This window comes from Geotrypetes seraphini, chromosome 15 (genome assembly GCF_902459505.1).
Source record: "Geotrypetes seraphini chromosome 15, aGeoSer1.1, whole genome shotgun sequence".
NCBI lineage: Eukaryota > Metazoa > Chordata > Amphibia > Gymnophiona > Dermophiidae > Geotrypetes > Geotrypetes seraphini.
In genome coordinates this window covers 16,120,583-16,134,278 of record NC_047098.1, presented here as the reverse complement: position 1 = coordinate 16,134,278, position 13,696 = coordinate 16,120,583, and the positions used below count along the sequence as shown (strand labels likewise).

General features: G+C 42.3%; 1 protein-coding gene across 13 annotated transcripts in view; it reads left to right on the top strand.

Moving 5' to 3' along the window:
* Positions 1-13,696, top strand: part of PRDM16 (PR/SET domain 16) — an 888,295-nt gene that overhangs the window by 826,650 nt on the left and 47,949 nt on the right. For 10 of the 13 annotated variants that reach the window (XM_033921997.1, XM_033921996.1, XM_033921992.1 and 7 more), the window contains 2 exons: positions 448-1,861; positions 11,407-11,494. In XM_033921997.1, the coding sequence (XP_033777888.1) occupies positions 448-1,861; positions 11,407-11,494 (1,502 nt within the window). The remainder of the gene's footprint in view (positions 1-447; positions 1,862-11,406; positions 11,495-13,696) is intronic. The other 3 variants (XM_033921995.1, XM_033921994.1, XM_033921993.1) reach the window with 3 other exon arrangements.

Here is a 13,696-nt window from a genome sequence, read left to right as displayed (position 1 = left end):
ATTTGGATGGATATTGAACACTTAATCATACTGTGCACCCAGCACAAAGGAGACTTATGACAACTATCGTCTCTTCAGGTTTAGGCAAATGTTATGATAATTTCAAAATGTTTTGCCTCCTTCGTAGTATCACAAAATATAAGCCAGGCAACTAACCAGTATCTGGGCTAGGAGATCCTTCACGTCTCATCCCCAAATCATAATTGTAATGATGTTTCTGCCTATATTTCGGAATGTAGGTGTGAAGAGGAAGCACATCTGCCACCAAAATATTTTGTGTCATTCCTCTCCAGGGGTTTACCCTACGATGGTGTCTTTCTAACTGCATGGCAGATGAACTCTACTAGGCGGCAGGACAGTAGGATGTTGAGAAAGTCAGTTTATTTGAGGAAAAAAAATCATTTCCTTTAATTTTATACTATTTTGTGTTTCGGTTTCTTTCTGTTGCTACTGCAGGTGAGGTCTGCCACAAGTCGTACACACAGTTCTCTAACCTGTGCCGTCACAAGCGAATGCATGCGGACTGTCGCACCCAGATCAAATGTAAAGACTGTGGCCAGATGTTCAGCACTACCTCTTCTCTCAACAAGCACCGGCGTTTCTGTGAGGGCAAAAACCATTACAATCCTGGGGGACTTTTTGCTCCTGGCTTGCCTTTGACGCATAACTCTTTGATGGACAAGTCAAAGTCTTCTCCAAACCTCAATCATACCAGCTTAACTTTCAATGACTATTTCCCGTCCAGGCCACATCCTGGGAGTTTGGCTTTTTCTCCTGCTCCTCATCCTTTTCCTGCGCTGGCGCCTGGATTCCCAGGGATCTTCCCCCCATCATTATACCCTAGACCGCCCTTGTTACCACCCACCCAGCTACTCAAATGTCCAATTAATCATACACAGGACGCAAAGCTCCTAAGCCCTCATGGGAACCCCGCCTTGCCTCTGGTTTCCGCCATGAACAACAGCAGCCAGAATACCCCACTGGAAGAAAAATTTGAAAGCAACATGGAAAAGTATCTACAGAAGCAGAAGGCCAGAAGTAGTGACCTGTCAGATGGCAGTGATTTTGAAGACATCAACACAACTACAGGGACCGACCTGGACACCACAACTGGTACTGGGTCAGATCTGGACAGTGATCTAGATAGTGACAGGGACAAAAACAGAAGCAAAAACAAAGAGTCGGAAAACAAACAGGATGTCGTAAGCAACTCCATATCCACAAGCTTAAATAATAATTTGAGCGATCGTCCCTTTTTGTACTCGCATCATTCCTTTTTCCCACCCCCAGAAGACCAGTTGCTTCCCAACATGGGCGCAGCCAATGACTCTATTAAAGCAATTGCTTCTATAGCAGAAAAGTATTTTGGGCCTGGATTTATGGGCATGCAGGAAAAGAAAATGGGGTCACTTCCCTATCATTCAGTATTCCCATTTCAGTTTCTCCCCAATTTTCCCCATTCGCTGTACCCAGCATTTACAGATCGGACCATGAACCACAACTTGCTGGACAAGGCAGAACCAAAGTCACCCAGGGACCTTCATAAAGTTGGCAGTACCAGCTCAGAGTCACCCTTTGATCTCACTACCAAACCCAAAGAGGTAAAACCAAACTTACCACCACCTAAGATTCTGCCCAACCAGCTTACTGGGGAGGAACAGCCATTGGATCTAAGTATCAGTAACCGGAGCCGAGCCAATCATAATGGAGGAAGGGAACCTAGGAAAAACCATATCTATGGGGACAGCAGGAAATTATTTGCCAGTGAAGTATTACCCAAGATTTCTCATGCCCAGTTTCCACAACAATCATCACTGCATTATGCTAAGCCTTCACCCTTCTTCATGGATCCCATATACAGGTATTAACATACCTTATCTTATTCAAGTTTACTGTTCATTGAGACTTGCTGCATGTATCAACTCCTGTCTGGAAGTGAGAAAAGAAGGTCCCAAAGGTTTTACTTGTATGGGGTTATTTCTTTTAGAACTTTTTCCTTTTCAGAATTACAGGTAATTAACAGGTTGATATTCTAAGTGATTTAACAAGGCAAGAGAAGCTTCTGCTTGCTTAAATCACCCTGGTCAGCCCAGGAGTAAATATTCATTGGCACATTAACTGGACACTGCCACTGAATATCCACTCTTATTGCCGTAGAACTCTCCGGTTAAAGCCAAGGTAGTCTGGGGGTGAAGCTGGGTGGATATGGGAGTTAATGCGGGCACTGGTGATATGCCGTGTCATGCATTCCGAAATGGGCATGTTGGACTGCTTAAAATGTACTCCTACCCTTGCCCAGTAAGCTATGTGGTTATGGTACAATATCAGCTATACCCAGACAACTTTCGGGTACTGCTAAAGATCTGTCTATTCGGTGTCCATGCTAGGATAGGACTCGGCACTGAATATCCAGGTCTAATTTAGCTGGTGGCAGCCAACATTTAAAGAAACAGTGACCATCCATTTGAATATTGACCTGTAAATCTTTGGACAAACGATGTGCTATTTCAAAAATCTGTGGGGAAGAAGACTATGGTCTTGTTGGTCTACTTTCACCCAAAACTTATATCTAGCAATTAGAATATCTTCATTATATCACAGAAAGATTCCCCAGTTTTTCCAACAATTGATGGATATCACAATAATTCTTTCAGAGTATATTATAAGACATATTAAAAGCACAAAAGGAACATCAGTCTATGGCATTGGAACTTCAATCCAATGACTGCCATTGGTTCATTTTGCCCAACACATTTCTACCTTTTGTAAAAAAAAATTATTCCTTTTTTTTTTTGGGGGGGGAGGGAAAGCAGTTTCCTCCTAATCCTTTAGGCTTCTACTTTAATTGGAATTAGCTTCTGTGGGGTGCTGAGCATTATATATCTAGGGTTCACCCAAATGTCCTTCTGCTTGTCTAGTCTAATCATCGCAACCACAGGCCTTGCCAAGAACACTAGACTGAGGTTCCCTCTGAAACGTGAGAACCCTTGCACCCCCGATTCTGACCACTGGTTGTCCACATACAATCTAAAACTAGTTACCCCAGCAGCATATAATATAATCAGGAAAATAGTATATAATACTGCTCATACTGGACAATACATATCTGTATTAGAGGCCCAACATACTTGAAGGGCTCTGGCCTCAGAATCGGAGCCTACGCACAGCAGTGAATCACAAACTGAGAAGATCCGCGTAGTTAATACAGCTCCTGCTCCAATCATTGGCCAGTAATTTAATCTTTTTTTTAAAAAAAAAATTTTTATAAAGCAATTTAATGAAGCTAAAACCCTTTCAACTTTAAAGGGGTATTATACATATGTAGTAGCCAGGATTTGAAAAAATGTGAGACCAAAAAGACTTATCTCAAAACTTGACTTGTCTTTATACCATGTTCAGTCACCAGTGTCTAATTTGCCGACGCGGCCACGTTTCGCGGGAATTTTTATCATCCGCTGCGTCAGGGCCACCAGGACACTCAAAATCACAGGCTCAATCAATTCACTCGATCACAGATTTTCAAAGTTGAAAGGGTTTTAGCTTCATTAAATTGCTTTATAAAAAATTTTTTCAAAAAAAAGATTAAATTACTGGCCAATGATTGGAGCAGGAGCTGTATTAACTACGCAGATCTTCTCAGTTTGTGATTCACTGCTGTGCGTAGGCTCCGATTCTGAGGCCAGAGCCCTTCAAGTATGTTGGGCCTCTAATACAGATATGTATTGTCCAGTATGAGCAGTATTATATACTATTTTCCTGTCCACATACAATGCCATGTTCTCCCTCCCTCCCAGACTCTGTGAATGCAGCTTCCTCACTATCCCTAGACCAGGGGTCTCAAAGTCCCTCCTCGAGGGCCGCAATCCAGTCGGTTTTTCAGGATTTCCCCAATGAATATGCATTGAAAGCAGTGCATGCACATAGATCTCATGCATATTCATTGGGGAAATCCTGAAAACCCGACTGGATTGCGGCCCTCAAGGAGGGACTTTGAGACCCCTGCCCTAGACAGACTAGAGAATCAAATCTAGATCTCCCATAAGCTACTGCCACTGAGCTATCAGACCAAAACAGTTTCTGTTCTAGAAATATATTTGTGGTTAACAAAAGTTATTTGGCAGCTAGGCCAGAGATCAACTCTACAACTCTCACTGAGGGGCAACTGAAGTCATTCCAACCTTTGGCACATCTGCAGCAAATAAGATATCCATAAATAGACATATATTTGCAGGTAAAACCTAAGGGGTCCTTTTACAAAGGCGCGGTAGCGGGTTAGCGCGCGGAATACCGCGCATTAAACCGCCTGCCGCGCTAGTACCTAACGCCGCCATTGACGAGGCATTAGGATTTTAGGCTGCCGCGGGGGTTAGCGCGTGATGAAATGTCCGACGCGCTAACCCCCGTAGCGCGCCTTGATAAAAGGAGCCCTAAATGCACGTAGCGACGCTCAAAGTAAAACACTGAAGTCCTAATCTATATATGATACCTAAAAATCAGCGCCTATCGGGACAATGCTTAGTGCTATAAAATGTAGGCACACCTTATAAAATCACACTGAGCGCCAATACGTGTCATAACTTTTCGGTGCATCCATGTAGTCCTGTACCTAAGTTGGGCATGGACTGGGCGTATTGTATTTTAGGAATGCCCATGATCCATCCATGCTTCTCCCCTGGCCATGCCATCTTTTCAGATTCGCACACTGGAAATGATGCATACTGCTTTGAACAATGCACCTACTAAGTTGTGCGTGTAACTTCTAATTGATGCCAATTAACAGGTGTTAATTGGCAATTATTGGCACCGATTAGGTTTGGTGCACACAAATCAGCGCCAGGGGTATATAGCGGCCTATGTAGTTTAAGGGGGGGGGGGTCTTTCAACTGCATGGGCAATGCCTTTTACTTGTGTTATCAACTGGGGGGGGGGGGGCAAGGCTGCTAAAAGTTAAAATACTTGGGAGTCAGTTTCAAAGGATTTGGAGCTTAACTTTGGAAGTTAGGTTCTTAAACTGGATCAGAGATTCTAAATCCAGGAGCTTATTTTCAGTAGGCACTAAAAGTGAGCGGAGCCAGATGCAGAGGCAGTTCAAGATAAGAATTTCGGCCGTAGGGACGTTAATTAGTCCACTCAAAGAAGGTGAATAAAGAGCTGGTGTATAACTAGATGAATTTTCATCCGAAAACATAGCATCCTAAATTTGACTTAAAATTTGCATAATCTAAGTACCTAAATCTCAGGTTAAATGCTCAGTTTTCTTTGAACAGCAGCCCCTTGGTTATTAGAAATTCGGTAATGTTTCCAGAGTGTTTATACTATACTTACAAAAGAGAAGGTCAAAGAGAAGCAACTAAGAGCCTGCCATAATCTTGTATAAGTTCGTGTGGCATTAGTCACCCGCATATAAATCTTAGTGTAAGGAAACGGGGGCTGACAGGACCCAGTTCCTGCAGGCATTAACGGATTCTTTTGTGCGCATTTACAAGTGTGTCTACTTAAGAAAAGGAGAGGGAACGCATGCTACAATCTGACTCGGAGAGTCTGTAGCTCATGAAGACGTCTGGGAACATCTGGCAAAAAATCTCATCTGCATTTAGTAAAAACACGAACAAACTTTTCAGCCATTCGGGCCCCGAGTCTATAAATAATGCCTAAAGTTAGGAACCTGGTTCATAGACAGTAACGCGGAAGACAAAGGCGCGCGCCGACAACTAAGCGCAAGACGGAGGCGCGCGCCGAAGAAAAAGACTGTTTTTAGGGGCTGCGACGGGGGGTTTTGTTGGGGAGCCCCCCCCCCACTTTACTTAATACATATCACAGCGGCGTTGGGGGGGTTTAGGGGGTTGTAACCCCCCACATTTTCGTGAAAATGTAACTTTTTCCGTAAAAACAGGGAAAAAGTTAAGTTTTCAGTAAAATGTGGGGGGTTCCCCCACCACACCCCCTGTCGTAGCCCCTAAAAACAGTCTTTTTCTTTGGCGCGCGCCTCCGCGCTGCGCTCAGTTGTCTGCTCGCGCCTTTGTCCCGGCGCGCTTTTGACCTGACACCTAGGCACCTAGATCAGTGCGGCTAGCTAAACTAAAACTTGGATTTGTAGACCGGGTCATCACCAAAAGGAGCTCGACTCGGTTAGTAATAAGTTTAAAAAACACATAGATAAAAGAGAAAAAGGATCAAAAGTGGAGGGAAAATTAATAGGAGTGGTTTCCAAAATAATTAGCAAACAGAGTTGTCTTTAAAGTTTTTCGAAACGACTGAACGGAGCCTAAACTCCTTAAAGTGGCAAGCCATTCCATAGTTCCATCAATTTAAAAGAAAAAAGATTGACTTGAGTTTCCGAATAGATTTATTTTTACCCTTAAGTGAGGGAAAGGAGAGTTTAAAATCTTCGGGTACTTCTGACAAGATGAGATCTATGAGCGTTCCAAAACAGAGGAACAAACAGGCCAAACAAGATCTCGAATGCAATACAAACGCATTTGAAATGGATCCTAAGATGAATTGGAAGCCAGTGCAACTTTTTAAGCAGTGGGGACACATGATCAAACTGGGCGCCTAACTTAGTTATTTGGAAAGCCTTAATTGGCGCTGTTAATTGAAAATTGCAATTAATTAGATGGTAAGCACCTAACTTGATAGATGCCTACCACTCCAAGGTAGATGTCTGCTCCAAGGTGCGGGGCAGATCATGGGCATATTTTGCGTTAACAGGGCAGATGGGTGTGATTTGGCTTAGGTGTACTCGTTTAAGCCAAGAAAACTCTGGCATAGAGTGCGCCTAAGGTTTCAACACCTACTGGCACTGAAGTCCACTTTGGATTTACATGCATATCTTGCTGAGAACTAGTCTCGTCTGCATTTGGGGTGGTATAAAGGCAGGCTTTAACGTGATCCAAATAGCAATCTGCATTATTCTATAAAGATGCATATGTAAATCTCTTAGCACACACCTGAAAAGGGGGGTGTGACCACAGGAGGAGTATGGTCAGATCAAGGATGCTTCTAGAATATGGCAGATCTGTGCCTAATTTAAGTGTGAGGATTTATAATTGAGTTGATGAAAATCCGCGTGCTTAAAACCGGGCATGGATCCTGGCATTATGCACTGTTCTATAAATGGTACTCAAAAATCAGCAATGGGACGCCTAACTTGTAATGTTCGATAAAGTGTGTGCCAAAATAGTTGCAACGCCCATGACCCTCCTATGGGAATGCCTCCTTCGCAGCTACACGTGAGAACACTTAAGTGCCCACTTATAGAAGAGCGCTTAAGGGCATTAGGCATTGACAATCACATTGACAGTATCTCATTAACTCCCTCCCCCTTTTTATGAAGCCGCATTAGCGTGGTTTGTTTTTTTTCATTGTTAGCCGAGGCAGTAAAAGCTCCGACTCTCATAGAATTCCTATGAACTTCAGAACGTTTACCGCCATGGCCAGCGATAACGCTAACGCGGCTTCATAAAGGGGGAGGGGGAAGATTATTCTGCACCTACGGTCATCTCCACTGTGTCTGCGCACCAAGGATCAGATTCTATAAATGGTGCCTAGATTGTAGGCACCTAGAAAAAATGGCATCTACTGCACATCAATCAAAACTAGGCGCCTTAATTTGAGTTAAGCGCCTACAATGTAGGCACCTGTAATGTAAGCTGGGATTTTACTCGCCTACAATACAAGCACCTAGTAGCGTCTAACTCAAATCACGCCTATACTCGGCTCCTAATCATGCCTAATTCTCAGTTAGACGCCATTAGGCACCTGGGTTTAGGTGACACCAAGCGCCTAGTGACGTCTAACTGAAATTCATATGGAACATTAATGTTTTTAAAATTATTTAAAATTGTTTTCATGGCATTTTCAATTAAAATGCCAATTAAGCTCAATTTTAAAAAATAATTTTCACATGAAATTTAGGCCCCCGTTTTATCAAGCCGTGTTAGGGTTTTTTTTATCACCAGCCGCTGTGGTAAAAACTTCAACACTCATAGAATTCCTATGAGCGTTGGAGCTTATACCGCAGCAGGGGGTGATAAAAAAACAAACCCTAGTGCGGCTTGATAAAAGGAGGTCTTAGGTGTCACCAATCTATGCGCCATTTAGAGAATCTACCCCCAAAAGTTTGGCATCTAATATCTGTTCAGTCCCAATGCTATATCAAAAATTTGGTACCTAATTCATGTCTGCTAGGCGCCATTTATAGAATTCCCCTGATTCTGTTTAGTTTTGTACCTCATTATGGAGGCCTAAACCAAAAATAAATTATCTTTGCTATTTGGATCATGTTAAAGCCTGCCTTCATACCACCCCAAACCTGGCCCCATATTATACAGTTAGCGCTGAGTTTTCCCATTGGTTTTCAACCCAATAGTACAAAGTTTTGAAAATACACAACAGTAAAGTTATAGGTTCTCCGGCTGCTGGTGAATGTATAACTTCATTTGAACATCATGTAAGTAATATTTAGATGTTTAAAAAAAAAAACAAAAAAAAACCCACATGTGTTACAGATGGGAATTTGATGGAAGGGGGTGAAGGGGGAGGTCCTTTTCGAATTGTGTTGACATGCTTATGGAAATCACTAAAAACCTGATCCAGTTTACAAAACCTATGTGGATTGACCAAATCACAGGATAACAGGAAAATGTGTCATTGGAAGAACATCTTGGGCACCGGTATTACTACTCTTTCCATTCAGGTGGAAGAAAAATAGATCCAAATGTGAAAACCCTCCCCAACCCAGGTTTGGCTTCCTCCAATAGACTGAGACCGGGAATGATTCTAGAGTTTATGCACACAAGCATAGGTTCCAAGATTGGGGGTGGCACACAGTATAAATTACCCTTCCCTGGCCACAATATTCAGAGCTGGTTCCTATGCTCACGGACTCCAGAAAGAAATGAGAGCCATTAAAGGGCTAATTTTCCAAATCTTTTTCTGTATGTAAAGCAAGATGCACACAGAAGGGTATTATGGGATATGTGTATAAAATGTACGAGGCATGCCTAAAAGATAGAACTACTTTTACGTAGACCACTCATAGGGACTCTCATGATCACGGATTGAATGAAATGTAGCATATCCTAGGGGCACGGCTGTGACTGGTTGCCTTAATGGGGGTTGCCCTGTCTAGGCTTGTCTTGGTCAGGCAGCAGCAGCCATGGTACCTGGGTGTTTGGAGAGGTGTAGAGATGTTTCTTTCTTCCATTTTTTCCCGATGGGGACATCTGCTTGGCTATTCGTTGATTGGCTTTAGAGGACAGCACAGTCCACTTATAGGCTGTCGAAGCTCTGTCTCCATCTGCTGGTAGGAAAGTGTAATGACCATTTACGCCCTCTTCAAGCAGATCTAAATTTGTGCACTGGTATAATTATGGGTGACCTTTACAGCTTTGACATAGACATTTCTGTTAGACACACAAAGTATCGTAGGTTTCTTTAGTATTTTGTGTGTCTAAGTGCTTTGACAACGAGCCCCTTAATTACTTCCAGGCTGTATACTGCTGGGCACATTTGTTTTAAAAGAACAATAATATTACTTCCCCTTGGTTGTACGGGTGACAAACTAGCATCACCAACTGCACTTATAACAATGTACAAAATAAATACACCCAACAGTTAGGAACCCAACTATACAGTAGCTAATAGAGCACTCCTATGTGATTTGAAGATAAGATGGTGGTTTTAATAAATGTCTTATTTGATAATGTATTAATGGATATGTAATGTTTGTTACTTTTGTGTATATACCGACTGTTACTTGATAAGCGGGATAGAAACTTTTTAAATAAATAAATAAAGTCATTTAATAGAGAGACTATTGCAAGTAAGCTAGACTTCAGCCAAGCAGGTGCCCTCAACTTATTCAGCTCTTGGATTTCCTGTTATTAGAATTCTGAGTTCTCCTTCGAGGAAACATTTGGTTTAGCATCGAAAGAACGGTGTTTTTAGGATAGTCGATTCCAAGCAAGAAAGACTATATTTTTATAGACGCAAGAGATCGTTGTGATATGGTATGATCTGTCCTCTGTTTATGAGGACGAAAACAGACAACGGAGGGTAGGGCAGGTATGACGAGATAACAGACAATGCCGAGGTAAGGAAGGTACGATAAAACTCAAGTTACTTGTCTTGATGTACTTGTCTTGAGCTAAATCTAAATTCAGTTCCAAAAAGGCTTGGAGAGTAAAGTGGAAGGTTGAAGCCCTTTCCAGCCTTATTGTCATACAAGTCTGAGAGGGTTTCCAGGAAAGGATAAATAGAAAATAATTGAAAAAGAAATTTTGGATGGGGAGGGAATTAACCCAAGCTGTTTTAGGATTACATACCAATTCCATGTATGGTTAAGAAGAAATGTAAGAATAATATTTATTGCAATCCAGTGGCCAACTCAAATAAGACATTTTAAGGCCTAGAAGACAGATGTACATGAAAGATGGCATCATTAACTGAATTTTTTTATTTTTTTTTTACAAAAATCAATTTTTGTAAGACAAGAATGATGAACTATGCAGTACAGGCTTTGGAAAATCACAGTGCAGACACCTTGATCTAAATATAAGGTCATCAGAGCCTTGATTAAAATGTTGGACTTCCAATTTTCTTTTTGTTTGGCACTCTTGGAAAAAAAAATAAATTAGGAATTTTCGTCTAAATGAATGGAATAACTTGCATGTGCTCAAGTGGTGAGATAATTCCAGAATGAAGTAATTTTCTCAAGCTGTTATCTGGACAGCATACCAATCGGATGTGGATGTGATAAACGTTACGAGCCACCACAAAATTCAGAATCATAACTAGATTTGTTTTCTTGTTTTCACTTGGCATAGAATATGCAAGTCACTTAAATGTTGGACAGTATTCTGAACTCAGGGAAAATCTAACCACTTTCATCTCATACATAGATGGTAGACCCTTCTGATATTTGGGACTTGATAGAATGAATCTTTCCTAGTTACTGGGCTACATCAGCCACCTTTCTAATGAATCACTGGTGGTATGTCATTATGACAGATAACAAAAGATGGAAATAAAACATTAACCCCCCCCCCCTCCTTTAGTACCGGCAGTGGCGGTAACTGCTTTGACGCTCAACATCAGAGCACTTACCGCCACTGCCGGCGCAAAAAAAACCATGCTATAGTTAGTAAAGGAGGGGGTAAGTCTATAGAAATGTAGTTATGCTTTTTTTTATCATCAGAAAAACCTGTAATCACTAAGGAGGCATTTGCTACAATGTGTACTAACACCATTAATGCTCATTATTGACCCTAGGGTCTATAATTAAATTAACAAAGCATGTGCTATAAGTACATGACCCCCCCATAAGTTACAATCCACGCTGGCTACCATGTCTTGGTCATTCATGATGCTGTAGGGTATGTAACCCTCTGTGTTGCTGTCCAGCAGGGTGGAGAAGCGGAAGGTGCCGGACTCTGTGGGTAACCTAAAGGAGAAATACTTAAGACCCTCTCCACTACTCTTCCATCCCCAGGTAAAGCCAAGTTATAAACTACCGGACAAAGTGGTTGGGTTTATTTCATAGTATTTATATTTATAGCAGCTATTACGTTAACCTTATCTAACAGATCTGATTGACAGGATAGGCGCAAAGGGCCGGATTCTCTAACCAGCGCCGTTGTCGGTGGCCGCCTTAAAAGCGGCCGCCAATCGCGTGTCAATCTCGCAACGGCACCATTTAGAGAATCGCGCCGCCGGAAATGTAAGCCGGGGTTTTCCAGGCCTACATTTCCGTCGCTTACCTTTTTTGGCATGAATTGTGCCTCCATAGGCATTTTACGGCACCTAGCGACACGTCCAGCTTTAGCTACGCCTACAGTGGCATTAGGCATCATAAAGTGCCTAAGGAGGCGCAATTCCAGTGCTGGGTTTTTTTAGGTGCCTTGAAAATCAGTTTTAAAACATTGTTTAAATGGCGTTTTCACTGCGCTTGGGTGCCTACCAGCGCCTAAAATACGAGTGCCGTTTAGAGAATTCGGGCCTAACCGCCCAATATTCGGCATGCAGCAGTAAGCAGCAACTGAGCTGCTCACAGTGCCGAGGCATGCACAGTGACTATCCAGGTATCAGCAGTCGCCCGATCCTGGAACTGGCTGATATTCAGACCAGTTAACTTTAGTGCCTAAAGTTAGGGACAGCCTTTTTGCTGTCCTATCTTTAGTCAGTTCCTAAGGGCTCCTTTTATAAAGCCGCACTAGGGCCTTAACGCGCGGAATAGCACGTGCTAAATTGCCGCGTGCGCTAGCCGCTACCGTCTCCTTTTGAGCAAGTGGTAGATTTCCGGCTAGCGCAAGCTATAGCGCGCGCTGATCCGGTGCGTGCGATAAAACCGTTAGCGCAGCTTTGTAAAAGGAGCCCTAAGTCGTGTAGCATAAAGCTGCATAAAGATAGGACTGTGTTACTATAACGAGTTTTACCTCGTGCAAAGTTGTCATTTCTTGTTATGGTTTTGAAGCAAAGGCAAGCAAACTTAAAGATGACCCTTGCTTCCACAGGCAGCCAGTGTAGTTTTTTTTTAAAATAAATTATCACCTCAGTGGCTATCGATGAAAGACATTCAGCCGTAGTTTCCTCCAGCGAAAATCACTGTCTCGTTCAACAATGTCTCAGTCTCCTTCCTCTGAGAGGACTGTGAGGGCTTTCTTCACTGCACTGTGCTTGCTAACTTTAATTCAGATTTTAACATATTGTTCTCTTTTGAAAACGAAGGCCTCACCTTGCATAAATAACCTTATGGTTTGTGAAAGTCTGATTCCAGCTGCTTTCACAGCTAAACTTAGTCTCCCTCATTGTTTTGGTTCGGTGCAACAGTTTGGTTAATAACTTCCCCCAATTTTCCTCCTAGTTGGCTGGATAATGCCAACAGACTAGTCCGGGACATCCTGTGTTTGTCCGAATGAGAATAGGGGCTAGTGCAGCCTGCAAAGAATCCAATAGGAGGGAGGTCCTTGCGAGGCAAGGCAGGGCCCAGCAAGACGGTGAGAAATTTATGAGACATTGTTCCTGAGAATGTCTTTCCATGTCGGGGGATTAATAAAGCCTGGTTACAGGAATGTGGAGTTGGTATACCAACCTTTCAAACTCCAGCTCCGACTTCTGTTAATTTCTTTTGTCCTAGTCCAACTCCTACTGATTATTAAGCTTTAAATTCTTTGCTCTTCATCTGAAAGTACTGAAAACTATGACTTTAGATAAATCATAAATTTACCATAGATTATAATTTTGTAAGTTTTTATTTTAAAGCTGGTCGTACATTTCTGCCATCTCTGATTCCTCTTAAAATCACTTCCAATGTTGACTCACGACTGTGACTCCAACTCCACAGCCCTGCCTGGCTTCTTCTGATAGCTTAGTAAGTTACAAAACAACATAAGCTGGGTTTTACTAAACAGCAGTAGAAGGTTTTACCACGGGCCAGCGAGGTAAATGCTCCAATGCTCATATGAGCGTCGAAGCATTTACCTCGCTGGCCCGCGGTAGAAACCTCTACCGTTGTTTAGTAAAAGGAGCCCATAGTCTGTAGTCAAACACAGATTTAAAATAAGATAAAATTGCCCACTCTCTAATAACAGATGGCATTTTAAATACAAGCACTTTTTTTTTAAGTTTACTCAGTGGAGGAAACTGAATTCATCTCTTGGAGCTGGAAATGTATTTGCTGCAGGACAACTGTCCG